The sequence below is a fragment of the Crocodylus siamensis genome, chromosome 4 (assembly GCF_052110815.1).
Source record: "Crocodylus siamensis isolate JL-2025a chromosome 4, ASM5211081v1, whole genome shotgun sequence".
In the NCBI taxonomy this organism is placed as follows: domain Eukaryota; kingdom Metazoa; phylum Chordata; order Crocodylia; family Crocodylidae; genus Crocodylus; species Crocodylus siamensis.
The window spans coordinates 183,272,160-183,300,104 of record NC_143398.1 but is presented as its reverse complement, the minus strand read 5'-3'; the positions used below and the strand labels follow the sequence as shown (position 1 = coordinate 183,300,104).

The 27,945-nt window shown below is 44.3% G+C and overlaps 1 protein-coding gene across 5 annotated transcripts in view; it reads left to right on the top strand.

Moving 5' to 3' along the window:
- The window catches only part of LOC149867302 (aldehyde oxidase-like), a 79,375-nt gene that overhangs the window by 36,318 nt on the left and 15,112 nt on the right, over positions 1–27,945 (top strand). For all 5 annotated transcript variants that reach the window (XR_016442008.1, XM_090045144.1, XM_090045145.1 and 2 more), the window contains 14 exons: positions 1,112–1,296; positions 5,259–5,421; positions 6,514–6,606; positions 11,273–11,442; positions 11,878–12,004; positions 14,109–14,231; positions 15,196–15,292; positions 15,860–15,984; positions 16,971–17,104; positions 17,857–17,944; positions 19,125–19,211; positions 24,352–24,543; positions 25,024–25,251; positions 27,239–27,334. Coding sequence is in view for 4 of the 5 variants with exons in the window: in XM_090045144.1 (XP_089901270.1) it covers positions 1,112–1,296; positions 5,259–5,421; positions 6,514–6,606; positions 11,273–11,442; positions 11,878–12,004; positions 14,109–14,231; positions 15,196–15,292; positions 15,860–15,984; positions 16,971–17,104; positions 17,857–17,944; positions 19,125–19,211; positions 24,352–24,543; positions 25,024–25,251; positions 27,239–27,334 (1,908 nt within the window). In the remaining variant the exon portion in view is untranslated. The remainder of the gene's footprint in view (positions 1–1,111; positions 1,297–5,258; positions 5,422–6,513; positions 6,607–11,272; positions 11,443–11,877; positions 12,005–14,108; positions 14,232–15,195; positions 15,293–15,859; positions 15,985–16,970; positions 17,105–17,856; positions 17,945–19,124; positions 19,212–24,351; positions 24,544–25,023; positions 25,252–27,238; positions 27,335–27,945) is intronic.

Here is a 27,945-nt window from a genome sequence, read left to right as displayed (position 1 = left end):
GTAGTGCTAGAGATCCACTCATTAGGCAGTTGAGGTAGCTTCTGTGTCTTGAAGATTGTGCTTAAATAGGAACTACAACAAGGGTGATCAGCCTCTGGCCCATGGGCCAAAGGCATCGCATGGAGCTATGGGTATCAGGCCTGTGGAGCTCCTCATGGATTGGGAAATTTGGCGCTAGGGGAGCAGTGGCAGTAAATATGGCCGCCTTCCCCCACTGTGAAATTCCCAAACCCTGAGCCGTGCGTAGCAGGTTGGGGCCAGGTCACATCCTTTCCCTCAGCCCCCACAGCTGGATAAATCTGGGCCATATCCCTCCCCCTCAGGCTGCGTGTGGCTGGGCCATGGCCCCTTTCCCCTGTGGTGCTGGCCTGGGGCCAGTCCCCTTCCCCCCATGGGCTTGGGTTGGGGCTGGGCAATGCCCCTTTCCTACAACTGTCCCATGCCAGATTGGGATCATCAGCCAGATCTGACCCATAGATGGCCTGGGCACTGCCCATTTGGCCCTCCAGACGAAAAGGTTGAGTACCAGTGAGCTACAGGATTGGACTAGTGAGAAATACATCCATGAGTATCATTGTATCCTATAGTGCACTTTGGTTGGTTCTGTAACAGTAGCAATAAATGTGATGATGCTTTGAAGCAGACAGGGCTATCCAGCTTCTGAGTGGCTGAGGGCCTCACAATGTGTGGGCTGCATGGCATGAGACTGTACACCACATGGGCCACTGGAAATCCCCACTGTGCATAGCCCCTACCACCACACTGCTGTGCCACTGCACAGGCAGATTTTGAGGCTCCTGACTTTTGGTCCCCATCTAAATGCAGGGCTGCTTTCCCCTGCACAGACTCTCCTACTGCATACCTTATGCTTGGGAGTAGGTACCAGGCCAGCTAAGTTGTGCAAACGATGGTAGCAAAGGCCAGGACTGCTGGCAGGACAGAAGTGAAAAGAGAATTCCTGAAAGGTCAGAGGAAAGGGGTGAATGTGTTTAAATGTTTTTTTGGAGGAAAAAAATTATGTTGTGGTATTTGTTACCTTAGTTCATGCAGTTGCCACAATAGTTTTTCATTTCAGGATGTCACATTTCTGAAGATTGTTGATTTTTCTCAGGGGCAGTTTGTATCTGCATTCCGACAAGCTCAGCGTCGGGAAAACTGTCTCCCAATTGTTAATGCTGGGATGAGAGTACTTTTTGCAGAAGGCACAGACTTAATTCTGGATTTCAGTATTTTCTATGGAGGCATTGGATCTACCACAGTTTGTGCAAAACAAACCTGCCAGGCACTCATCCAGAGGTACTGTATGAATTCCTGTTGACTGTGTATGTCTTGTCTGAATAATTCCTCCCATTGGATTTTACATGCCTATATGGTGCCATTTATAGTCCATTAAAAGGTTCCAGATCAATCCTGATCATTGAGTCATCTATCCATTATCAAATGACACATTTAATATTACCGTATTTTAAATAGTTAAAGGTTGTGGGTGAATGTGAATTCCACAGGATGGTTACAATTGCTGAATTACTACCACTACATTTCAGTTGTCACCCACCCAGGACAGACTGCTGCTAATTCCATATACGTAGGAAGAACTACCAGTCAACATTTGAAACTAACTGCCCGAGTTTCCTTCATGTATCTTCTTATACCGTCTATTCAGTCACTAGTGGAGATATCCAAAGAGTTGCTAATGAATTAGTGCCAATTTTAAGAGAGTGGGACATTCTCAAGTGGATGCTATGGAGGGCTTCATTATGGCACTACAAGAAGAGACTGAGAGGAGATGGCTTATGACTCCTCTGATTGGTGGCTGCAGTTAACTCAAAAGCTCCAACTGTCCAGGGTGGGTTTGGGGGGGAGAGGTGGGGGAGGGAGAGAAGTGTTATTTAAGTACTTCACAGGTATAGGTACTTAAAGTGGGATAATGGACTTTTATGTTTGTAAGATCCCAGAACAAAAGGTGGTCCCAGGAGAAATTGGACAAATGAGAAATAAGATAAATGTTTCTAGCCAACCAAGCAGTAGTTTAGCACCTAGGTAGATGTTATCATGCTGCCTTTCTCTCTATGCATTGCAGTGGGGGAAACGACAGATTCCAAGCTTTTGCTTGGGATATTTTTCTTTGTGGAGGGATGGCATGGGCCAAACAGGAGGAAACAACTTAAACACTAAAAAAGGGTTTATTTCAGCTTGAACCTCTTCATATTTCAGACCCTGCAAACCCATAGGAACCCTTTCTTCTGCACGGCATTCAATCCCGTTTTGACCCTGCACTAAACAGTCTCATTGCCAAATTACTTGATGCGATTTAATTGTCAGCTCACCATTTATGCAACCATTTGGGTCTTGTAATTTGGAGAATTGTGGCTTTTATAATCCAACAGCTCTGTGAGCTAGAGTGGGGTGGGATTGGAATGGGGTTTTAAATTCCATACTAATTTAGATTTGTATTCAACTTCTTACCCTAATCACAGTGAAAATGATGTCTAATGTAAAGCTCTTTAAAGTCAATGAGAGACTTTGCTTTTGTTAAATGAGCTTTGGATCCTTAGTATGCTTGTCTAGTGTAGAAAAATGTAGGCATTGGTCTGGATGGTCTTCTGGATTTGTGGGGAGTGCTCTACATGTTATTAGTTCCTTTTATGCACAGAGTGCTGAAGCATGTACCTTGCTGCATAACTGTTCAGCTAAGTCTTACACATGCTTGCTGAATTGGGTTCTAAAATTGGTCATTTCCAAAACTATTTCATGCTTCTTTGCATTGCAACAACAACCAGCAATAGCTGCCTTATTGTTAAAACATGCAAAGAAAATAAAATCTTCAAGAGCCTGTGCTTATATAATTTATGTTTACCTCCAGTTTATCCAAGACATAAAGCTAAAGATAAATGACCCCAAAATATAAAATAATAAAAATATCCTCAGTTGAGAGAAGGATGCCCAAGTTCTTGGAGCAAAGCGTTAACCTTTAATGCGTCTCTTTGTATTCAGCCCTGATTTTGTTTGGCAGTTTTATTAAGCTGGTCACTGTTAATATTATTGCTGTTGCATATCAAGCTTTGCTCAAGAAAAGCAGTTAGTTGGTTTTCAGATGTGCTTAATAGAGTTAGAAGGAAAAGTCTGATGTCAGGCTATGGACATGTGTTACATATCTAGGTGGAGAAATGCTGCTGTCCCACTGGTAACTGCAAATGCACAGGCATTCATGTGGTTTCTCACAGAGGGAACATGGTGAATCCACAAGAAAATCTTCCACATTTGATGAGGAAGATTTTGCTTGTGCAGAAGTGTCTCATACCATAATATGGCTTCCTTCCATTTTGCAGACCAGGATCACACTAGTCTGGGGATGACACAGAGGGTGCTTTTCCGGGGCTGGCACTCAGCCCTGGTTTGCCCACAGGGGTGAGATGGCAACTACAGACTGGAACACCTGTACCCTCCTCTTCTTGCCAGGATTTCCAGTGCTGCGCTTTTTCCCAGAAATGAACACCTGTCCATACCCTTAGTCTTGTACATGCCTCTTTATCTGTCCATTTTTCTGGATCCTTGATCACTTTTCTTATTTTATAATAAACCCCACTCTAGTTGTGCAGTAGCCTTTCAGAGGCAGGGTGACCACTATCATACACTTCAGATGTTGAAAAATTGCACTTCCAAATTGTGTCCTGTTAAACCATTTGACTATTTAACATGTGGGCAGTTGAAGTTCCCACTATTGTTATCAGATTTTACTGTCTCTTGGATCTCTCTCAAAAGCATTCCCTCTGTTTTTTTTTCTTGTTCTGACAAATACTTAGACAGCTTGGGATTTAATTCCCTCAATAGTTGATGTGTGGAACACTCCAAAAGAACAGGATTTTTAGAAAATACTGAGCATATAACCTTTGATAATTGAATCTTTTGAAAGCATCTTCAGTTGGCATCTAAAATCACTAATTTCTGAAAGTTCAGTGCATTATCTAGTGTATAGTGATGCTCTACAACAGTATTTAAATGTATTTTTTAAATAAGAAAAAAGCTGGCTGGTTTTTATTACCAGTTCTGTTGTCTTTATTGAAATTACTCATGTGAGTAATGTTAGTAGGATATTAAAAGTAGAGGTACACTGATAAAGATTTTTGGGCATATCTCAATGGCCTATTATTAACCAGCCATATTAGCTGATTGCTGATATGCAGCCCAGCAGCTTGGAGAGCAGCTTTCAGCTTGCAAGCCTGTTAACGGGAAGTATGGGGGAGGGAAGGGGCATGGGAGGGTGGATTGAGGCCCCCACCATGAGGAAGGGAGTGGGCCTGGGACGGGGATGGGCCAGGCGCTGCCCAGCCAGGGCAGGCTGTGGGGTGGAGCTATAAGCAGCTCTTCCAGGGGGTGTGGGGAGGTGGGGCATGGCTTCCACCACTGCATGCACCCCTAGGGGTAGCTTGGGGGGGTATGTGCCCCCCAGATCTGAGCATGGGGCAAGGGTAGGCTGCGCCAGGCTCTTTCTGATGGTGGGGCTGTGCTGGGGCTGTGGACAGTGGCAGCACTGGGAGTGGGGGCTGCGGCAATTTCTGGGGTGACTGTAGCCCCCCCATAACTCCCCCTTCCAGTGCTGCCCCTACCCAGCCTGAGCACAGCCCCAAACCCCGCCTCCAAGAAGAGTCCAGCACTGCCCCCAGCCCACAGCAGCAGCCCAGCTTTGCCCCACACACAGATCTGGGGGGCACATCCCCCCCTATGTCTCCCCCCAGGGGGTGCTCACAGCAGTGGGAGCCACTCCCCCATCATGCTCCCATGTGAGCTGCTTGTTGCTCTGTCCCATGCCCCACCTGGACAGCCCCAGCCCCACTCCCTCCATCACTGTGGGGGCCTTGATCTGAGCCCCAAGTCCCTTTCCTCCCCACCTCTTCCCCCCAAAAGACTTACCAGCCAGATGGTGCTCTCCACTTTGCTGGGCTGCACTCCTGGCCACATTCATGCTACGGCTGCACACATGCACATAGCATTTAATCAGTGACATTATCAACTACGTCAGCCAAAAAAAGTGGATTCCCAAAAAAGGAAAACTGACATTAAATTGATGTGGACTGATATACTGATGCACCTCTAATTGAAAGCCTTGGGGCCAGTCCTGCACCCACTGAAATCAAAGGTCCCAGTGAAGTCAATGTGGGCAGGGTTGTACAGAATAGTTCAGAGGAATTTGGATGATTTCTATTTAGTTCTTCTAACTTGCAGTTGACAAATATATCTTTTATTGTTCATTGTTCCAGGCATTGGAATGAGCAGATGCTGGATGAAGCTTGCAGAATGGTTCTTAAAGAAGTTTCTCTCCCAGGCTCAGCCCCAGGTGGAAAGGTGGAATACAGAAGAACTTTGATTGTCAGTTTCCTTTTCAAATTCTACCTGGAAGTGTTGCAGTCATTGAAGAGGATGGTAACTTAATTCCTAGTGTCGGTTTTCATGGTATCAGTTGTGAAATCTTGGCTAATGTTTGTCCTTCTAATTTATATACCACACTGACCATAATCCCTAAAGCAGTGGTTCTCAATCCTTTTACATTCAAGGGAACCCCTCGATGACTCTTCTGAATTTAGGAGCATCCTGGATGAGAACCATTGTTGTACTGTCTCAGTTAGTTTATGACCATTTTGTACATACTTGATCTTGTATCATTGTGGCCCCTAAACTTAAATGGCTCTTCTCCTTCTCTGATAGGAACACTCCAAATATATTTATACAAGGAAATCATATCCCTATAATATGACTCACCTGACAAAAACCTGAAACTTTTTAATACCAGATGCTGCTACTGCTGCAGCTGGGTCAAACTGTCTTGTTCCTCTGTTTCAAAATGGCATGTTTGGAGCTTGGAAGTAGCTAGGCAGGAGTGAGCACCACTGCCTAGATTATATTTACCTAGTTTGGCTTATTACATGCAAACTGATTTAAGAGCTAATTTGTGAAATCGGTTAGATCCTGTGGTGAGCTGTAGAGAGAATTGCATTCAGATTTTCTCCTTTCCAGTCAAAATGAATGGGATGATGCCTAAGGCCAAAGGCTAATGAGGGAAGCACAAATGCTCCAGAAGTGCCCTATACACACAACTTTGAATCACCTCACACAGTTGAAAAGAACATGAAGAAAAGGTTGCAGTCTCTGACTGGACACCTACAAACCCAGTTTGCAGTTTGAGAGGCAGTATTATTACTCAGTCTTCTTGCTCATTACCACAGGCAGAAACAATTCTGAGCCAGGTTTGTTCATCTGTCAAAATAAAGCTGGCCTCTTTCTATTGCTTTCTTTTTAACTGGTCTCCTGAGGTCCTCGTACTGTTTTAATGCAGTTTTTAAATAAGATTTTATGAATGCTTAAAACTCTTTACTGCATTTTCATGCTTCATTTCTAATTTAGTGGGAAACAAAGGAATTATTGTAATGCTAAGGTTGAAACTAATTTGTTTTTTAACAAAAATGTTGGTTACATAGAAGTGTGACTTTTAACATTATAATAATGCCTTGCTTTCAGGACCTGCATCAATGGCCTGAGATACCGGAGAAATATGGGAGTGTCCTGCAAGAGTTCTCAACCAAAATGCCCCAGAGTATACAAATATACCAGGTCAGCAACTTTATTCTAAACTTATATGCATTTCAAAAGAAAATGGTTAAAAAATTAAAAAATTAGGGTTTGCAAAGAGTCCAAAGCTATGAGGGTCAGATACAGATTTTTTTAAATATCAAGGCTGCAGCTGTTATTTTAGAATTAATAAATGACAGGTACCTGATTGATACAGTGCAAATAATCAAGAACATTCAAGGACAGTTCAGCAATAGAGGGCAGAAGAGTCCTTTTTTCTATCCTTGCTCTTGTATAGATAAGGAGGGTGGCTAGAATTGGTCAGAAATCAGTTTCCTCCCTTCGCAAGATATTTTGAGAAAAATTCTTGTTGCTACAAATGAGACAGACAATCGTTCCCAAACGTTGGCAGATCATTAATCTTAAAGTTGTCAATTATAAATCAGTTTTTACTTTATTTCTTTCAAACTGTTATTAGATATTAACTTTAAATTTAAACTTGTTTCCAACAAACAAATTGAACTTTTCGTTTAAGCATTTTATTTAAATGGCTTATTTCAATCGCAGGTCTTTTTCAATTTGTTTTCAAAATGGAGAAATCCACGGAAATTGACCCTTTGCTATGAAAAAAAAAAACTCAGCTTCGACAAATCAGCATTATCTAATGAGAAATTGATTAAAACAAATCCTGACCAACTGCTGATTATGATATAGCCTAGGACTATATCCTAACACAGAAGAAATGGGAAATAATGGAAATTTGATAACATTTCTATTGAAACATTTTGTGCTGTAATCTTATACTAATATTTGTCGAGTTTGATCAAAGACATAAGAGTGGGAGAGAAATTTGGAAGCCTGTGTAATTGGTGGGAAGAGATGCTGAAATTTAAAATGAGCTAGGGAAGTGGTGCTAAACCTTTTGGCCAGTGGGCCAGATGGGCAGTACCCAGGCCATCCATGGGTTAGATCCAGCTGAAAGTCCCAATCTGACGTAGAACAGTCATGGTAGAGCTCCATCTAGCTGCTCAGAGTGGGGTAGAGGGCATTCTAGCTCCAACTCCACTCCACCTTGGTGGCAGAGGGGGAGGAGGGAGGGAAAGAGTAACCCAGCCCCAACCCAGCCTCATGGGGAGGAAGGGGTCTCAACCCAGCCCTGCAGGGGAGAAAGGGGGCTTGAGCTGGTCCCAACCTGGCCCCACAAGGGAAAGGGGGTGTGATCCAGACCCATCCAGCCCAGAGGGAGGGGCATGGCTTAGCCTCATCCAGACATGGGGGTGGAGGGAATGGACATGACCTAGCCCCAGCTTGCTGTGTGGGGCTCGGCATTTGGGAAATTGGCAGTAAGGGAGAGTGGCTACATTTATTACCACCATTTTTCAGCCACCAAGTTCCCTAGTCCTTAGGTATCCAGCCTGTGGGGCTCCCCATCTATGGCTCTGCAGGTCACATTTGGCCCATGGGCCAGAAGTTGATCACCCCTTAACTAGAGAATAAGTAAAGTGGAAAGATACAGGAAGGCAGATCCAGGTGGCAATAGTTGCAGGGAGACAGGTCTTACTTCAGTGGTGATGAAGGAACAGAAAGAATTCAGTGCTAATCTGTAAACTTGGAAGAGCAGAGAGAAGAAATGGGTGGGAGGAGTGCAGAGAACATGGAGTTTCTATTGTGATGATGGGCTACTGTTAGTAAATCTTAAATGAGTATATATACACACTTGTGAATTACAAGAGGAGACCTTTCTCTGGTATAACACATTTAATTGGCATTGCACCTTATTCTTGCTGGTTTAAGGTAAAGCAAAATTGGGTACAATAAATAGTATGCTACTTAAAGGTCAGTTTCCTAGCAATAATGTAGAATGATGCCTCTTTGGTAAAAATGCAGTGGTGTGCAGAAATGAGGAACAAATTTGAAAGTTAGGACAACAGTGCCTGGTTGAAGTAGGACTCTATTGCAGGAGAAAAATCCATTGTATTTTCACACTGGGCCCCAGAATCCTTCCAATCAGACCCCAGCCAGATCCCTCCAATCAGGCAGCTTACTCTGCCCTCATTCTGGACTGCCTAGCTCCCTGAACTGTTCCCCCTCTCAGGTGTGGTCTCCCCAGGAGCTTTGGCCACACAGGCTTTACCTCCAAGGCCAGTCGGGGACTCCAGGTCCTCAGCTCTGGGTGTCCCTCACAGTGGGCCCCTGGGCCTTTTGACCCTTCTGGTCCTGGCCTCAGCATTAACCAGTCAAGGGTGTTTCAAGTCAGGTCTCTGAGCCTCTAGCCCGCTCTCTAACCTGGGTCTGCCTTCTTGGACCTTCTATGGGGTAACCCACCTGGTTGTGGGAGCTGGGGTTATTAAAGCACCCTGACCCACCTTTCACCTAGGTGGTAACTGGCCTGGCATTTCCTGGAGACTCCCATGCCACTGGGAGCCCCACCAGGCCACCCACTTTTGGCAGGGAGCAAATTTAGGTCATGCCCAGAACCAGGAGCCTCCAAACCATCCCCTTAAGCTCCTGTCCTTACCTCCAGGATGTTGCATTCAGTGTTCCAGCCAGGCAGCATTTCTGCATGGCCTGCCAGCAGCAAACTGCTCTGTTTATCTAGGCAGCCAGAGATCTAAAATGGCCGCTGTAATCAAGCACCTGCTGGCTGCTTGGCTCAGACCTTAAAGTGGCAGGGACCAACAGTGCCCTGCCATAGGTGGACACATGTCTCAAAACATGAGGGTTTAGATCATTTGGCTGGGCAGAGGATCCACCCTATACATTTTACTTTAAAAAGGTCTAATATTTTTTAGAACTCTGAAAGTTCTTATGAAAGAAAAACAGTGACCCTTTGCAAGTGTCCATGAAAGAGTGTGCTTAGAAAATCATACCCCTATTTATTATCATCAGAAGTCAAATGCACACTGAGTTATGATTGAAAAGGCATAAACAAGTACTTTAACAGGTGCAGTGTCTCAGTATAAACCTAAGGAACCAAATCAAATATCAGAAACCAAAGTAATCAGAAAATGCATTAAGTTGACTATGTATATTGTAATGACTGAGACACTACCATGTTGTTTCAAGAAAACACTATTTTTAGAGGCAAATTGCAGTATGCAGACATGGGCAGCCACGGATTCAGTAAACCAGTTTTTGAGCTCCTGCTGTGCATGTTTTTTATGTGCTGAGGTTGTTTATGTTTTATTTGTCCTGGTTCTGGTCTCACTGAATTTGTATAATGTTTGCAGTCATTGATCATTCAAAAACCTTAATACTGTTTTGAAATGCTGTGCCTGTTGTTGTTCATTTGCCTTACAGTAGCTCCTCAGGGCCTCTTCGAAGTCAGGACTTTACTGTGCTCCATGCTGTGCAAATGCATGAAACTTACTTACAACACAAATCATTGCATACTAGGGGTATGCAAAGTAGGCCATATTCAATTCGGTTTCAGCCCAATTCAGGGGACAGTGATTTGATTCAGTGATTTGCATCACTGTCCTGATTCAGTTCGGCTGAATCTGAAGAGTCGATGCTGATTTGGAGAATCAGCAATTCAGCCATAGACACAGTTATAAATGTTTTTTCTACATACCTTGAGGTAGCAGGGGTGGCTTGTGAATGCTGAGATGGTGGGGCAGATGGAGTGTCCCACAGGAGCGTGCGGGGCCCCCCGCATGCTCGGCAGCAGACCTGGAAGTGTCAATGACCCACCTCCATCCACGCACCGCGAAGAGCTGGGGCTGTGCCAGGCAGCTGGGGGCAGCAGCACTGAGAGTGGAGCAGCATCAAAATTTGAGGTGGATGCAGCATCCTTCCAGCACCACCGGCGCCTGCTCCAAGCCCAGACTTGACCGAGAAGAGCCCCACACAGCCCCGGCTGCAGCCTGCCCTGCACCACACAGATCCAGGGAGCACATGCCTCCCCCGTGCCCTCCTGGTGTGCAAGCAGCAGCGGGAGCTGCCTCCCCCCACCTCCCCCATGAGCCACAGCTCCAGTCCCACCCCCTGCCCACCCGAGTATTGCCTGCCCCTGCCCCCTCCCTCACCACAGGGGGTGTTGATCTGCCACCTCCCCACGTCCCTTCTCTCCCCATCTCCCCTTCCACCACACTGGACTTACCAGCTGGAGGCAGCTCTCGATGCTGCCAGCTGTGCTTCTCACTGCCTGAGTGCTGCACTGTGGCTGTGCACAGCATGGGCATTTACTGGCCACATCATCTGCCCCATCAGGCCAGTATCCACTACAGCCAGTTTTTGTTATATTGGTACTGATCTTTATATTAGACCAATGTATCTGTTCACCTCTATTACTGATTATACCATAGCAGCTGCACCCCGCTTTGGTAATCACATGGTATCTCTGGCAGTGACACTAATTGTTTACAGCAGGAGTGTCCAACTTCAGAGCACCCAAGGGTGCATGGCACCTTTGTTTGGTGTCCGGGGTACACACTGTGCAGGCCTAGGCTGCTGGGTTGGGGCTCTGCCCCTTGATTCCCAACCTGTGGGCAGCACCAGCACTCCCTCCTCCCTGAGCCCTCCCTCAGGAAGAAAGTTTGTAAGACCTGAGTTTAGTGAATAATGCATCTTTATCATTTTCAAGTGTTAAGCCAGAGGTACATGTTTATAAACACTGAATTTTGTATCTAAATTTCTTAGTCTAATCTAACACCCCTGGCTTTCCTTTGTTGGACTGAGTGTTGTTTTATTTTTTTTAACTGGGCAGGGTGTGGACTCTGGGCAGGTTCCCCACAATCCAGTAGGACGACCCATCATGCACCAGGCTGGCTTTGAACATGCCACTGGTGAAGCTGTTTATTGTGATGACATGCGTGTGGTGGATGAAGAGCTCTTTTTAGCTGTTGTCACTAGTTCCAGAGCACATGCAAAGATTGTGTAAGTGTATGAAGACCTGAGAGATGTGTTACCATGAAAGCAACAGCTGGGATTTTTGGAGCACTCTAGGGCAGGAGTATCAAACATCTGGCCTGCAGGTTAGATCTGGCCTGTTCACCCAGGTTGTCCAGCTCACAGAGTTTTGTCCTGGCTTTGGCTGCACTGGTAAGGGTTCCCACAGTGGCAGCCAGGCCTCTGGGGAGAGCAGCATTGGAGACCAAGTCCTGCCAGGATGGCCAGAGCCAAGAAAGGAGACGGGTCACCAAGAGCCTTCTTTTCTATCTACCTAATCTTGCTATCCTAAGGGAAAGAAAAGAATGGCCATTAGCCAGCTGCCCAGAGAAGTGTGAGTGCAGAGCCACATGGTACTGGATGTCTATGGATGTATTGTTGTCTTCCTTCTGCAACATTCTGAGATTAACTGTTTTCCCCCAGATCAATCAATACATTAGAGGCTCTTGCGGTACCAGGAGTGTTTGATGTCGTAACAGCTCAAGATGTCCCAGCTACAAATGAATTCTACTATGCCAATGATCCAGAGATTATATTTGCAAAAGAGAAGGTATAACATGCCTAGTCAGTAGGCATACTTTTTTGAGTGGGTCTCCAGTTTTTAACAACTTTCACAATTAAATTAAACAATGACCTGTTGGATCTTGAATTGTTATAGTGTGTGTACGTAGGGAATCAATTGGTCACTCAAAAAGGGGCATCTTCCTAACTATTCTCTTCCATTCCTTTTAAAGCATATAGATCAGACTAGTAAAAATTGGGGTAAAATTTGCAAAAACAGTTCATAGATTCATAGATGTAGGGTCCTTGTAGATCTTCTAGTCTGAAGCCCTGCCATGGGCAGGAGAGAAAACTGGGCTTAAATGACCCCAGCCAGGTAAACATTGAGCCTTCTCTTAAAGACCCCCAGGATAGGAGCCATCACCACTTCCCTTGGAAGTTGGTTCCAGATCCTAGCCGTCCTGACTGTCTAAACCTACTCTCTAGCAGCTTATGGCCATTATTCCTTGTTACTCCAGGAGGCACTCGGGGGAACAAGGTCTCTCCCAAACCTGCTGGTCCCCCCTAGTAAGTTTATAGACAGCCACCAGGTCCCTCCTCAGCCTTCTCTTACGAAGGCTGAATAGATTAAGGTCCCATAGCCTCTTCTCATAGGGTCTGCCCTGCTGTCCCCGGATCATGCGAGTGGCCCTCCTTTGGACCCTCTAAATGCTGTCCACATCCCTCCTGAAGTGCGGCACCCAGAACTGGATGCAGTATTCCAGCTGCGGCCTGACCAGTTTGCATAGAGGGGGAGGATCACCTCCTTGGCCCTGCTTCTGATGCATCTGTAGATACATGACTAGGTACGGTTAGCCCTCCTGACCATGTTCTTGCATTGTCGGCCCATGTTCATCTTGGAGTGAATAATGACTCCAAGATCTCTTTTTGCCACCGTGCTTTTGAGAAGGGAGTTCCCCAGCCTATAGGTATGCTGCTGATTCCTGCTGCCCAAGTGCAGCACCCTGCACTTGTCAGTATTGAATCCCATACTATTTTCATTTGCCCACCCCTGTAACCTGTCTAGGTCCTGCTGTAATCTGTCCTTCCCTTCTAGCATGCCCACCTCACCACAAATCTTGGTGTTGTCTGGGAATTTAAACAGGCTGCTTTTCACCCCGTTGTCCAAGTCACTAATAAAGAAATTGAACAGTGCGGGCCCGAGGACCGAGCCCTGGCATACCCCACTGCCCACTTTCCTCCAGGTCAAAAATGACCCGGCCACCACCACTCTCTGAGTGTGACCCGTCAGCCAATTTGCGATCCATCTGACTGTCACAGTCACCTAGCTTTTTAATGAGAATGGGGTGGGAGACAGTGTCAAAGGCCTTCCTGAAGTCCAGAAAGACTACATCCACCACAACACCTGCATCCAGTGATTTTGTGACCTGATCGTAGAAGGCAATCAGGTTGGTTTGACAGGACCTGCCCCTAATGAAACCATGCTGGTTGCCCTTGAGCATCATCCCCTCTACTGGCCCATCACAGATGTGCTCCTTGACAGTCTTCTCAAAGAGCTTCCCCAGGATTGAAATTAGACTAACGGGCCTATAGTTGCCCAGGTCCTCCCTCTCTCTTTTTTAAAGATGGGGACCACATTGTCCGTCTTACAGTCGTCTGGCACCTGACCAGAGCACCACAAGTGCTCGTAAAGCCATGCCAGGGGCCCCGCGATAATCCCTAACAATTCCCTCAACACCCTGGGGTGGAGAGCATCTGGACCTGCTGATTTGAACACATCCAGCCCCTCCAGAAGTTCTCTAACCCAGTCCTCCCTGACCCTAGGCTTGGGGAGTTTCTCCTGAGTCCGTCCTGAATCTCAGTAGAGTTAAGTCACTTGGAAATGCAAGTTTTACTGAAGATCACTGGGAATTGGTCTCCTAAGTCACTTAGGCGCCTTTGACATTATAGTCCTTAGTTCCCAGATTACATCAATATATCCGCTGTTGGTTTCAAGGAAAAGTATTGGTTTCAGGGAAGCTCTACATCCAGTAAGACCTAAACCAAACCAAAAAAGGAATGGGAAATGTTGAACCTGTTTAAGGACAGATTTCAATAAGCACATGGGAATCTTTTGATTACAGCATTCCCACTAGGCTCTGTGTACTTTGCAGGTGATTTGTGTGGGTCAGATAGTTTGCGCTGTGGTTGCAGATTCTGATGTTCATGCCAAACAAGCAGCTGCAAAAGTGAAGATAGAGTATGAAGCCCTGGAGCCAGTGATCCTGACAGTCGAGGTAATAATCAGCCTCTTCGTTCTTGCTTGTCACTTTCTTATCTTCTTGAGCAGAGTAGGCACTTGTTTATTCTTCAACTTCTGATTAACTTTTTTTCTTTATTGCAAGTGATGTCTGACTGAATTTATTTCATCCAAGGCCAAGAGAAAAATTCTGCTGCCATGTTACACCAGTGTAACCCCAGTGAAGTCCATGATGTAAAAAGAAAAGGCCTGGGCCAGTACTTTTCACTCAGGTTTAGTTTGTTAGATCTGAAAGAAAAGCCTCCAATATTAGCAAATAGGAATCTTTAACATCTAAGGATTCCCCTGCTTGTCCTTTCTAAAATTACTAAGTGTTTTTTCTGACTCTCCTGATCAAACAGCAACTCCAGGAAAGCTGCACTTCATAATTCCCTATCTGGGAACTCTGTAACTAGGGTAGGATAAGATTTCACACATTTTCGTCTTCTCCTGCCTCAATAAATAAATAAAATATAGCCCATACAACCCCCTGGCCAATGTTAGGGCAAGTGTTGACTTATCCTCTCCTGCCTAGCTCAGATCCCAAAAGAGTGCTCTTCCATCCTGTACTGTATAATAGAGACTATGTTTTTGGTCAGTGGGAAACTCATCCTCGAGTTACAACTCATCCTCGAGTTACAACTGTTGGTAAGGTTGCATGACAGAAGTACACACTCCCCTAATATGGTAGAGATTGGTTCACACATCCCAGGAAGAAAAACAATGCACAGAAAAGCGCATACCAACCATATCTATCTTAACCATATCTTCAGTTCAGGACTACCTCAGCAGTCTCTTTCCATTCGCATCTAGTCTGAGATGGGTCCATAACCACATCACTACCAGACTTCTACCATATCCTAGGGAGTGTCTGACTGAACAACGGGTAGGTAGCCATTTAGAGAGCAGACTAATTAATGAATTAAATACCTAAGCATGTGTGTTTTTCCCCCCTGTTTTAGGATGCCATTCAGCACAATTCATTCTTTGAGCCACAAAGAAAGCTAGAACATGGGAATGTTGATGAAGCATTTAAAACTGTTGATCAAGTACTTGAAGGTAGATTGCAGGATATGCTGGGTGGGAGCTGGGAGGCTTCTGATATTTGGATTTTACCCTCCTGTTTGTCTTTCCCCTTTCAACCACCAAATCCTTGCCTTTCCTCCTCAGCATTATGCACACCCATTTTTTGCTGACCCTGTGCAACTGTGAAAACCTGCTCTTTGCACAGAAAAATAACCATTCCCTCTTCTGCCCTGCTGAACTTTAACTGACAAGAAATCCCATCGTTCACTCCAGCCTTCTATGTTCCAGACTCAAGATGCTTAGTTTAATGCTGACACCTTATGTTGGCAGAAATCCACAGATGCCAGTTGGCTTAGTTTTCTTGATTTCCACAAATCTGGTCCAGTTTATATTGGTAGAGAATTAGGTCTATGCTTTAGTTTTGCATGGTGTATCTACCATAAGTAGCTTCTCTTGTGTTGTTGCATCTTATCAGTCTGGGAAGATATGTCAGTCAAAGATACTGCCTGTTATAGTTGTATGATGTGCATACCTCTCCTGCACTGCTTCCTTCTCTATTTCCCTTCTCTCATAACATTTCAATCTTTATCTTTGGAACAGAGGAACTCCACATTGGGGGACAGGAACATTTTTATATGGAGACTCAAAGTGTGCTTGTTGTTCCAAAAGGAGAAGCTAAAGAAATGGATGTGTATGTGTCCTCGCAGCATCCAGCACTCATCCAGGTAACAGCTTTTCTGAGAAAGTGTAAAGGCTAGATAATACAGCTCTTAGTGTGTTGTTTGACTGTCTTCTTTGAAGCTACCCAGAAACCATTGTTTTCCAGTGCTGCCATAACATGTTAGCTCAGCACTGAAACTCGTCTGTTGTTAGCTAGGTGTTCACTGGTTTCTGCCTCCAGGGTAAAAGCCTCTTGTTGCTCTGTGAGTATAGTTACAGAATCAGGCCACAAAAGGTTAACTTATGGACCATGCCTTATGAAATGCTGAGTATTCTCCACACCCGTTCACTTCAGTATGGGGGAGTGTTTACTTTTTTTCCATATCAGATCCTTGGTGATGAACTTTGGCTCTGTAAATGCTTTAGCTGGATCAGTAACAGCAGTCTTGCCAAAATGTAAGGAAGAACCTGACAAAGCTGAACATAGCATGTGATCTCTGCTTAGCTTCAACTATGGCTTGTAGACCTGAATGCAGTTTAGACAAAATGCTGTAATTTTATGTCAATTTTTCCTTTGTTGGGGCATGTTCATTTGCATTGCTGACCTCCTTTTCATTTTGTCCGCGTGATCCTCTTTTATAAATGGTAGCCATGAATAGTAAATGTTATAAACAAATGAGGATTCCAGTCAGAAAGATGAGAAGCGCAGCCAGAAAGATATTTGAGACAAACATACCTTATTAGCTGTGACCAACCAGCAAGGCCTTGGATGACTAAAATAAAATATTTAGAAATCCAGTGTCCTTTGCTGACAGCCTGCATTTCTTTTTAGTATGCTTAATAAAAAGCAATGGTGTTTCTCTTTTGTTTGAGTCAGGTTTACTCTCACAGAAGGAGGGGGTATGTTTGTTTCTAAATTCAATTGGAAAATGTATTTTTAAATCATTCTGGAAGCATTTCATATAGCCTTTTCGGGGGAGGAAGGGTAGGAACTTTTCTTTACAAATCCTGCTTTAATTGAACTAGAATAAAAAGGGAATTGACTTTACAGGAAATGGTGGCCTCAAGTTTAGGTGCTCCAGCAAATAGGATCATGTGTCATGTAAAACGAGTTGGCGGAGCTTTTGGTGGGAAGTTACTCAAAACTGGTCTGTTGGCATCAGTTGCTGCAGTGGCAGCCAACAAGTAAGTATAATGTATATGTTTTGGAGCATGAAGGGGAAAGGAGGGCAATAGTTATCCACCATGACTGACATGGCGTTACCATTCCTGGTGATATTGCCTCCATACTACCTAATGTACCATAAAATCCTGTCTGTACAGAGTCCTATTAGACTTTGTGTAAGCTCCAGGCTGGGCTAAGGTGCTGGGAACCAATTAGACCTGAGCCTGATGTCATCTAGAAACATTCTCAAACCTCTTAGCAAGTTTAGAGATGTATTTACCTTCCATCAGTCTGAGGCTTTGTCCACACAGAGCATTCACTTTCACTTAACTAAGTCAATTTCAAAAGCAAGTGATTTAACTTGATGCAGTTTTCTTGTGTAAATGCTCTTATTTCAACTTTAAGAGTCTGTAGATTTAAGCTGATACCTAACAGACTCTTAAAGTCAGACTGAGCCTGTTCACCCAGGAAAGGTGCACTGAGTTACCTTGTCTTTCAAGAATGGGAAAGAAGCCTCTATCATGGGTCTGCACCCAACAAAGCATAAACTTAAATGAATGAATTGTCCTGTTAAGCGTATATTAAGTTTAGACCTGGGCTTAATCTCTTTGCTGCTTAGGGATGGACAAAAGTACCTACTTAACCTCAATGAAATTACTTATGTGCTCGAAATAAAGCATGTACTTAAGCACCTTGCTGCATCTGGGCCCATGGTGAATATTGCTTTTTAGTAGCATCTGGGTCTGAAAACCCCACCTTTTTCCCCACATAGAACTGGTCGGGCAGTCCGTTTTATCTTGAGCCGGGGTGAGGATATGTTAATCACCGGGGGCCGGCATCCTCTCGTTGCCAAATACAAAGTAAGTGTAGAAGAAAGCTGTGCAAAACACCATTTGTGCATTTTATGTGAATAGGATTTTCGTAATACCACTAGTTAATATTTTGACCGTTTGTTCTGTTGATCCAAATAACAGTATTAAATTCAAATTTAATTTGCAGTCCCCAGCCACTGATTTGCTGTGTGACCCTGATCTTCTATAGGCTTTTATTTCTTCCTGCCATTCCTAACTTGTCTTGCCAATTGAGACTATACATTCTTTGGATCAAACTCTTCCTGCATATTTATCCAGTGCTTAGCACTATGCGTTCCTGCTCTTGGTTCTGGCTATATTGCAGTACAAATCCAACATAAAGATAATAATAGAGACTGCTGGTGACTCCAAAACAGATTTGCTCCATTACCCAATAAAGGAGGAGTTTTGTAGCTGTCAGGCCTGCAAATTCATTCTTAGAGAGTACACTGGGTGTTTCCTTGATCAGGTGCATGCTGTCATCAGTAATAACAATTATGCAGGACAAAATGTGCCCTCCATTACTTCTGCAGAAACTAACTGAAAACATCAGGGTGCTGTAGGCATAACAAAGGGCTGAATTGGTCCCTAAAGCTGGAATGTGGTTACCAATTCTATTGATGATTTAGGAGCAAAAATATAGAACCCAGTTCAATCTCCAATAGGAATGACAGCAGAAATACAATGTAGACAACATTTATTTTTGTCAGTAAAATAAGTGAAAGCTGTCGATGTGCTCTAGATCTGTCAGGTGCCATTTGTACAGTTACTTCTCAGAGCAGGACTTCACTTTGCATGCGGTTGGCATCTACCACATGCAAAGTGTGGCATCTACCGCATGCAAATTGTGGCACAGATGTCACATTGGCCATCTCCCATTAAATGTGCAGATATGCAACAGGCTTTCCAGCTTCACACTAGGTGGGGTGTATGTTGCTCAACTAAAGAAGGATGTAATATGTACAATATAATATAGATCAATATGGGATCTAGAAAATCTGTTCCTTAGCTGCAAATTATCTTCCTAGTTTCAGCAAGTTCAGCACAGTACTGACTTAATAGTATGTTTTGTTGTTATTTGCAGAAAGTGTGAGCTATCATATTTGTATTTTTCAACTTTATGATGGAAAAAGTAAAGAACAGGTGAATGTGTGAAAAGGCCTAAGAAAGTTCTGTTAATCCAATTTAGGTTGGCTTCATGAATAGTGGTAGGATCCTGGCTGTGGATGTCAAGTATTACGTTAATGGAGGATGTTCCCCTGATGAGTCGGTTCGGGTAAGGATTTTATAAATTAGCCTATTTCCTAGTATGAAGGACTTGCCATCTGGAAAAAGTGAATTGCCAGATTTCCTTTGAAACTGTTCTGGCATTATCCTGTCATTTGCTCTGCAGGGATTCTGGGCAGGTGTCAGAAAATATCTCCATCAGATAAGCTGGAGTATAGCTCAGAATTCTGTGCACATTTATAATGGCAGCTAAATTTTTCCTGCCTAGAATTACATTGTACCTACAGGCTGCACAATCGGTTTGTGACCCCAGCTCACTTTATGTCCCCAGTTCATGTATGTAATCGAAGCCAAAATCTGACCTTTTTCATTCTGTCAGTGATGTTCCAATGTATAATCTTGCTTAAAGAAGAGCCTCATATGACATCATTTCCACATACTGCTTCACTAGGGCAAAACCAAGAGTCCAAACTCTTTTTATTTGTTGTGGCAATACCTTTTACAATCATTATTATTTAAAACAAGTGCTTATTCATTAAAAGGTAAAGAAATGCAGAACTTAAGGTTGCACCTTTCTAAGAGAAAGCCCAAACTATGCCTCATTCAGGAAACCAGCACCCTCTGGTGAGGCATCCAACTAGAAAACTAGTAACTTTCTGAATGCTGATGTTAATCAAATATATTTTGGTGCTGAACACTAGAAACCAGTTAGAGGATTTCAGTAAAGAATGCAACTCCCCCTTTCCCCCTTTCTGTTTATGATTTTGTGATGGTTTTCTACAAATTTTAGAAGACATCGTAAACTATGGAACTTGTGTGCCGGCTTTAAGAAGTAAACACTTAGTCTGAACACATTCATGGCATCATTTGGCAGAATGTAGAGTAGAGAAGCACACTGTTATTGAGACTGCTTTATCTGCTTCATTCCAGATCTAGCAACACTTCAGATATAACATTTTCTTTAGAATGGGAACAAAATGAGGCTAATAATGAAATTTCGGTTACAGCTTCAGCTAGGGAGAGACTGTTATCACTCTGTAATTGCACCCCAGCCGTGACTGTCTGCTTTGTTCCTCTTCTGTCCAAATAAGAATATTGAGATATAAGATCATGCTGTTTGGGAGATGTGTGAATAATGAAGGTGGGCCATGACTATACAGTAAAGTTATGATGCCTGGGGGCCGCTCCATTAGGCATGCTGCACTGCAGTAGGCAGACTGCCTTGGAATCTAGAAGCATTATAGCCTCGCCTGCTTGGCAGCATGGATCAGCTTATTAGTATAAGTATGGACAAATTGTCACTAACAGTCAGCAGTGTGCATTCGCCTGCTCAAATTGGATGTAGTGAGTTTGAGGCACCCTGTTTTTGATGGCTAGAAAATGGTATTTAGAGGTTTGCTTTTAGGAATTGGATCGTAGATAAAGTAGATATGCATTAGAATAATTGTCCAAGACAACGGCAAGAGTTAATTGGTTTCTAAAAGCCTGTTTGTGACAAAGTTTCCTTCAAGGCCCATTGTATCTGGAGCAGGCAGACTCACAGACTGGAAAATTGAAGACATATACCACACTGTTCAGTAACATGAGATAAGAGGGCATTATGTCACAATGCCCAACTGCAGAGCCCTTGGGATTTCCAGTTTTATTGGACAGACCAAATTAGAAGACCGGTAAATGCCCAAATTAATATGTGTGCATGTAATGGGTTTGTTGGAACAAAGGAATATGCTGACAGGACAGAACAAGAACAGTATGATGACTGCAGGGAAACCAATCGATGCCTAAGACTGAAGAGTCATTAGAGGGAGAAAGAATACAAAAGGAGGGATTTCAAAGCAACAAAGAGTCCCCGAGGGGGAACTCGAGGTTACCATGGACAGAGGGTACTCCACCAGCCTGTGTCACCCACCCCACTGGAGAGGGATGGACTTCAGCACTCAACCTCGAGGCCACTGACATCTGACATTCAAGAGACAATCAAAGGGTGAAGGTCATGTACTGGCCAGGCATATCTTCCCTCTGTGACAGCCCTAGGATTGGTAGATATAGAATCGGAAGGGTTATTTTGTTAGCCTTGCCTGTGTTATTCTTATTTGCTATCACTGTGTATCAATAATGCGACTGCCAGGCTTCCACTAGCCACTCTCGGATGACTCTGATCTCTCCACGGTTGTCCCGTGCCTTCCAGGCTGGTTTGTTGCCAGGGTAGTTCTTCCCTCCCGCATCGCCAACCCAGTTCTTGTCTGCGACGTCTTGGTGGTCCTCAGTAGGCGGGGTTAGCTAGCGGGTCCCTCGGTGGCCCAGGCTAGGCACAACGGTTGCTCACAGGGCTCTGCCACCCCTACACCTCAGCCTCATACCACCTTTGGTGTACCGCCTTGTTGGTAACTGTGGTGTTGCCCACAGACCACGACCGTCGCTCTGCATCTCAGAGCTGTCGGCGGGAGACTTTGCCTGCGCCAGTGTTGCTACTCACCCTAATCCTGTCCCATCGGGAACCTTCCTGCTGTGGCCTCTATCAAGGCTTCCCTGTGCCCACCACGGGGCCCACACCTATGGCCTGTGTTCCCCCCCAGCTCGGGGAATCTGGACCAATCACTGTACCTCCACCAATCCACCACCTATTCCCTGTCCCTGGTCCCTTAAAGGGGAGGGATGGCACTCCACTATACTTGTCACTTCCCAACCAGCTTCAATCCCACGCTCAGTGTCCCAGGTCCCGGCAGCAATCCCCACCCTGATTACCCTCCTTCAGGGTTTTCCCCGGCTCTTCACCTCTCGGCTTGGAGTCCTTCAAGCCCACCCTCCCCTCATTCACATCTGACTCCAGCAGCGCTCCTGGGGTTACTTCCGCTCTCCCTCCTTCAGTCAGCCAGTCATTCCTTTACTGATTAGAGGGGTCTTCGTCAAGATGCTTTCCTCCTCAGCCCACATTACTTCCCGCTCGTTGGATTCTTCGGCGCTTGCCTGCGGAGCCCACGCTGCCACCAGCATCAGCTGCAGCTTGGTCTCCAGGCTATCTGCCCCCTCCATAACAGTGGGCGCCATTTTTAACTTCGCCAGTCGGCATCTAAGACTGATGTCACCGGCCGGCCACAGCTGTACAAAGAGGTGGCTAACAAGCCGCACACCTTCCTCCCTCCGCTCCCCATGTGCTCCGTCCCGGGCTGCAGGTAAGTGCCCTGCATTACTTCAGCTCCCAGGACAAATAAATTTTGCCTATTATCAAATGAAGAAGTCATGGTCAGTCTGATGGTTTGGGTCTGCCTGGAACAAAGTATCTAGGTCATAAATGCAGGTGCAACAGTTTGGGGCAATGCAGTGTGCTCAAGGCACAATAAGTTTACTTCACAGACATGACCAGACTATTCTTGTTACAAAGGGTTTACAGAAGTTCCACTTTTCAAGCTAATACAGGCAGTCCTTGGACTTACGACACATATGGTTCCTGAAAACCGTGTCTTAAGTTGAAACGTAACTTGGAACCAATTTTATCATAAGAAACAATGTTATAAATGTGGGATTTGTTCCTGAACCAAAGCCCGATACCCTATTTTAACCAAAAATATCCCAGAATTTTGCACTTGATCAATTACAGATGAGTAATATACCTACATTAATGTATTTATATTGTAAATAGCAATCGTATTGATTTGGAAGGACTTCTTTGAGGTGACTTTGCTGGACTTTTTGAAGGGTTCTTGGCTAGTCTTCTCAGGAGTCTTGGCTGCAGGTTTTTCTGGAGTCTTGTCTGCTTTCTTAAAGAAAGTGTCCAAGGAAGTTTGGACAGATGTTCTCCAGGGAGATGAGTGATGCAGCGAACTTGTTCGCTGGCATGGCGTCTGTCACAAGCCAGCTGGGCACTGTGAGTGTATCAATTCTATCACAGGCCAGCTGGGCGCTGCGAAGGTATCAGCCACTGGGCTGTTTGGTTCAGTTTCGGATCGAGGACACAAAGTTGGGAGTGAAGTAAAGGCAAATTTATTATAGTTTACACACACAACAGTTAACAGAAAGATAAATGCAATAAGCAGATAATGCAGTATTAAAGAGCTAATAGTAAATAATAACAACAGATAATAATAACAGATAGATGGATCAATTCTGTTGCAGGCCAACTGGGCACTGCAAGGGTATCGGCCACTGGGCTGTTCAAGACAACAGATAGACAGACATGGGTTGGCAACTTATCAATAGTCGCTTGATGCCAGGTATGCGTTAAGTGATTCTAGCGAAGTCAGGCGTCCCCGGTCAACACTGTTGGAGGGATTACTGGGGAAGGTCCCTTGATCAGGATCTGATCCTCACTCACACCAGGAGTCCAGGTTACAACAGAAATGACCGTTCTGTTCCCTCCTTCCTGCTGGTCACCTGATGCACACACTTTTTATACCTAGTCTTATGCTAATCTGTTGGCTTTAGAGCCACTCACAATCTTGCCCTATAAATGTTACCCTATGGGATTGAAAGGTGTTAAAAATTATCATAAAAGGTTACTACCCAGACCCGGGTTTATCCAATAAGCAAATTTCAATGCAGCACCTTTAGGTTTGAAATTGATATTGCTCTGCCTAAGCCCAACCCCTTTTAGGTTTCTCTGAATATGCTTTCTTGGGATGTGCTTTCCTGGAATGTGTTGGGTGTGCCAGGTGGTTGGATCCAGTTTTTTATCATCAAGGCTGAACCCTGAGCAAAAAACCTTTAGGTCAGCAAATCTTGCAGCTATAGCTTTGCCTATGGGGCCCAGTCAGTTCTATGAACAGTTAATTTATCATTTTGGTTAAACTTATGACAGACAAGTTACATTTGTGGTTTACAAACTTACAAGCTTTATATTAGCTAATATTACCTGTTTAGGCAAAATACCAAATGCCTCCAAGAAGCACATATTTATTGTTTATTAATCCCTCTGGTTCTGGCCATCACAGGCGTTGCATCTGATCAAGCGTTGTAAAGTCGAAACGGATGTCATAAAGTTGAAACAGGGTGTCAATTTATAAACGTTGTAACTGCAAAACGTTGTAACTCGAAACATAAGTCGAGGACTGCCTGTAACAGTTTTATCCTATACCTGATTTTCTTAAGTTAATGCCTCTCTTTGATAGGAGAAAGATTAACATAATTTCCATGTGAAGGTAATTTTAAAAGAAGACCTGTTCTGACATTTTCTGCCTGTTCACATATGGCAGGTAACAGAGGTAGCCTTGCTAAGAATAGATAACGCCTACAAGATTCCCAACCTGCGATGCTGGAGCTGTGCTTGCAAGACAAACCTGCCATCAAACACAGCTTTCCGAGGATTTGGCTTCCCCCAGTCAGCTCTGGTTACAGAATCCTGGACAACAAGTGTTGCAGAAAAAACTGGTTTGTCACCAGAAAAGGTAAGAAAGTAAGGGTTTTTGGCAGATGGATTTCCTTTCCTTGATGGTTCCTTTGTACTATATAGTCTGTTTATTCAGTGGCAGACCATATAATAAAAGGTCCTTTCAGTTAACTGAATTGCTTTACCAAATCATTTGTTGACACCAAGTGTTGATGTTGACATTTTTTTGTTTCTGAATTCCTGTTTTATTGAGATTGTCCATTGAAGTTACGTGATATTCTGTTTGTTTCCAAACTGGATGCAGAATACTTTACTTTAACTATGAGACTAGCAAGCAATGTGCTTTGGATATAAATTTCTAATCTTTTTTGATAAAATTCTTAAATAGTTCTTAGTTAAGGACTAAATCCTTGCAAGAATGAACAATATGGCCCCACAAATCATACCAAAGCTAACCTTTCATGCTGACTTTTGGACCACTAGCCCAAAACACAGGTTAGTTTTTTTATTGGGATCTCTGCTAATGTTATTTTTTCAGATAAGGGAGATAAACATGTATAAAGACATTGAACAAACACCTTACAAACAAAAGTTGGATCCCCAGAACCTGATACGGTGTTGGAATGAATGTATGGTGAAGTCTGCATACTACAGAAGACTAAAAGCTGTGGAAGAATTTAACAGACAAAATTACTGGAAGAAGAAAGGAATTGCCATAATTCCCATGAAGTTTCCATTTGGATTTGACTCACGTTATCTTAGTCAGGTCAGTTTCTTTAAGTTGCCTTTAAAAATACTTCCTCATATAGTGAGCTGATGGCTTCACCCTTGGAAAGTTTGGTTTGGCTTATATCACAAAGAAACATATTCATTTGGATCCCTTGTGGAAAACTGTTTTTTCATAACAACCATTTTATAGAGGCTGCATTGCTTCTCTTGGTATGTCTATATGGCTCAGTACACCACTGTATAGGGATACTAAGGGTAGCTTTGGCGATGTCTACATATGTAATTAATGCAACTGAATAGACTCCAGCATAATTTATGCCAAAGTTTATTGCTCCCAGATGCCGGATTTGCATGTGTGCCTAGGACCGCAGCATGTTGGGCTGGGGCAGAAACAGCCCTAGCTGACAGGCAGTCCCAGAGATCAGCTTTCCAGCCTGGAGCTGCTCCAGCCCAGCTCAACGTGCTGCAGGCACAAGGGTGCTTCAGTGCAGGGCTAACTGGCAGGCACCCTTCTGTCCCAGCTAACCCCATCAGCATCTACATATGCATTGCAGCTCACTAAATAGCACTGCCGTACAATAGTATGTGTTGAGCAGTACTATCCTGTGGTGGTGTGTATTAGTTTACTATGGCCTAATAGCGCTGCACCTGAAGAAGCTGACATTTTACTGTGGAGCTAATTAGTCAGCTTTGCAATAAACATCTTGTGTAAACACACCCTCTTAACGATGAAGCTCTGAGCAGACTCTGAGGCCACATCCAGACAAGAGTGGCCATGCAGTATCTGGCACTGCAGACAAGTCAGTGGTGCCACATACTACACGTTCAACTGTTCTCTGTGCTGCAAGGGAGCAGTGCAGGGGGGAGTGGGTTAACCCCTGGTGTCAAAAAAAAAACATTAAAAAAAAGCGGAGCAGCACACGTGGGAGTAGCATGCGCTGCTCAAAACCAGAGCCTGGTTGGTTGGAGCCATGCTCCAGCTGCTGACCAGGCTCCAAGCAGCAGGATTGCTGCTGCTGCAGCCCCAGGAGACCTCTAGGATCCCAGGTTAGGCTGCTGGGGGCAGCCCAGTGCTGGGCCCAGCCTCTCCTACCCCACCCGAGATAACCTGCCATGTGCCAGAGGGTGCGTGGCACAGGCATTCCCCAGGGACAACTAGCAGCAGCACAAGGTATCCCACTGCCAGTTTGTACCCAGGGAACCAAAAGTCTACGCTCATGTGGACGCAGTCTGAGTGAGCAAGCTTGGGAACAAGAAACAATATAGATGCCTCAGTGTGGCACTCTTTCAAGGCTATTTAGAAACAGGTCTGCAGAAGGCTTCTCTTTCAGACATGTCGCTGTAGAGGTTATGGTTTGCAGATGTTGGGAAGAGAGGGTGGGGGAGCTATTATATCAGCATTAATAAGCTGTGGTTTGTTTAATGTAAGGGAGGTCTGGTAGAGTATAATTTTATAACTGAAAATTAATGTCTCACATTCCACTAGCAATCTCTACTCTAGTTTCAAAGTGAAGAACTATTATACTCTGTGTTGCAACTTTTGGTTGAGTTTTGGAGAGACTTTAATTTAGGACATGGCTAATATGGAGTAGCCCTCTCAGCCTGTCTAAATCATGGCTCCCTAAACAGTCCAAAGCTTGAAAATTTGCAGAAGTGTGTATAGATAACTTGGAACAAGAATCCATGGTTGAATCTCCTCCTGCCATTCTTGGAGCCTGTTGGGCTGCGATGTTAAGGCCATTTTCCTTGTGTTGCTAGTGTGGTCAGGGAAAGAACACCAAGAATTGCTATCAGCTATTCTAAGTTTAATGTAAAGGCAAAGCCAATGCTATAATTCAGGTTGACTATGATTCCGAAGCATGAAATTTCAACAGATACCTATGTAACATCAGAATCCCCTTCAAGGTTGTATATTTTCTACTAACTTTCTTATGCATTACTTCATTATAAATACGGAGTCACTTTCCATTACGTTATAGGGAAGGAACAGCACTCTATAGTCTCTTCCTGGTTTTTCTTTTTAGGCTGCTGCTCTGGTTCATATCTACACTGATGGGTCAGTGCTTCTGACTCATGGTGGAATTGAAATGGGACAAGGCATCCATATCAAAATGATCCAGGTAACTGAACTCAAATATTAGCCCTTTGCATTGTGTGTAACACAGGCCAAGACTGAGGAGCTTTCCTTCTTGTGTAATTAGGTTAATAGCTGTCATGAACAATTTTTTTACCAGTATAACCCCTTACCAATGACACAAACAGTTAGAAGAGCAGAGAAAAAAAACTCAAGCCAAAAAGCTTTCATCTGCATAGTCATATAGCTGCTCCCTCAACCAGCTTCCAAAAGGGTCACAAGGAGAGCAGGGAGGGATGTGGGAGAGATCCTTTTGGGTTTGTCAGCATACAGACCTGTCTTAAAAGACAGTTGTTGCCCAGGGAAACATTCAGTCGAAATTAGAGGTGTCAAACATATCTGGCCCTTTGGGCTGGAACTGGAGTGCACAGCCATGTCATCTTGGCCTATGGGGCTGGACACTTGTTGGCAGAACTGTTAGCTGCTGTGGTTCCTGGAGCTTTGGCAGCCATTGTTCCCTCCACAGCCAAATTTCTGACCATGTGGGCAGCCCTGCAGACTAGACAACATAACTTTTTTGCCCTGGAACTGGCCAGCAGGGTTCTCCATAGGGCCAGATATTTGGTGGTGGAAATAGCGGCAGCAGTGTTAGTTGCT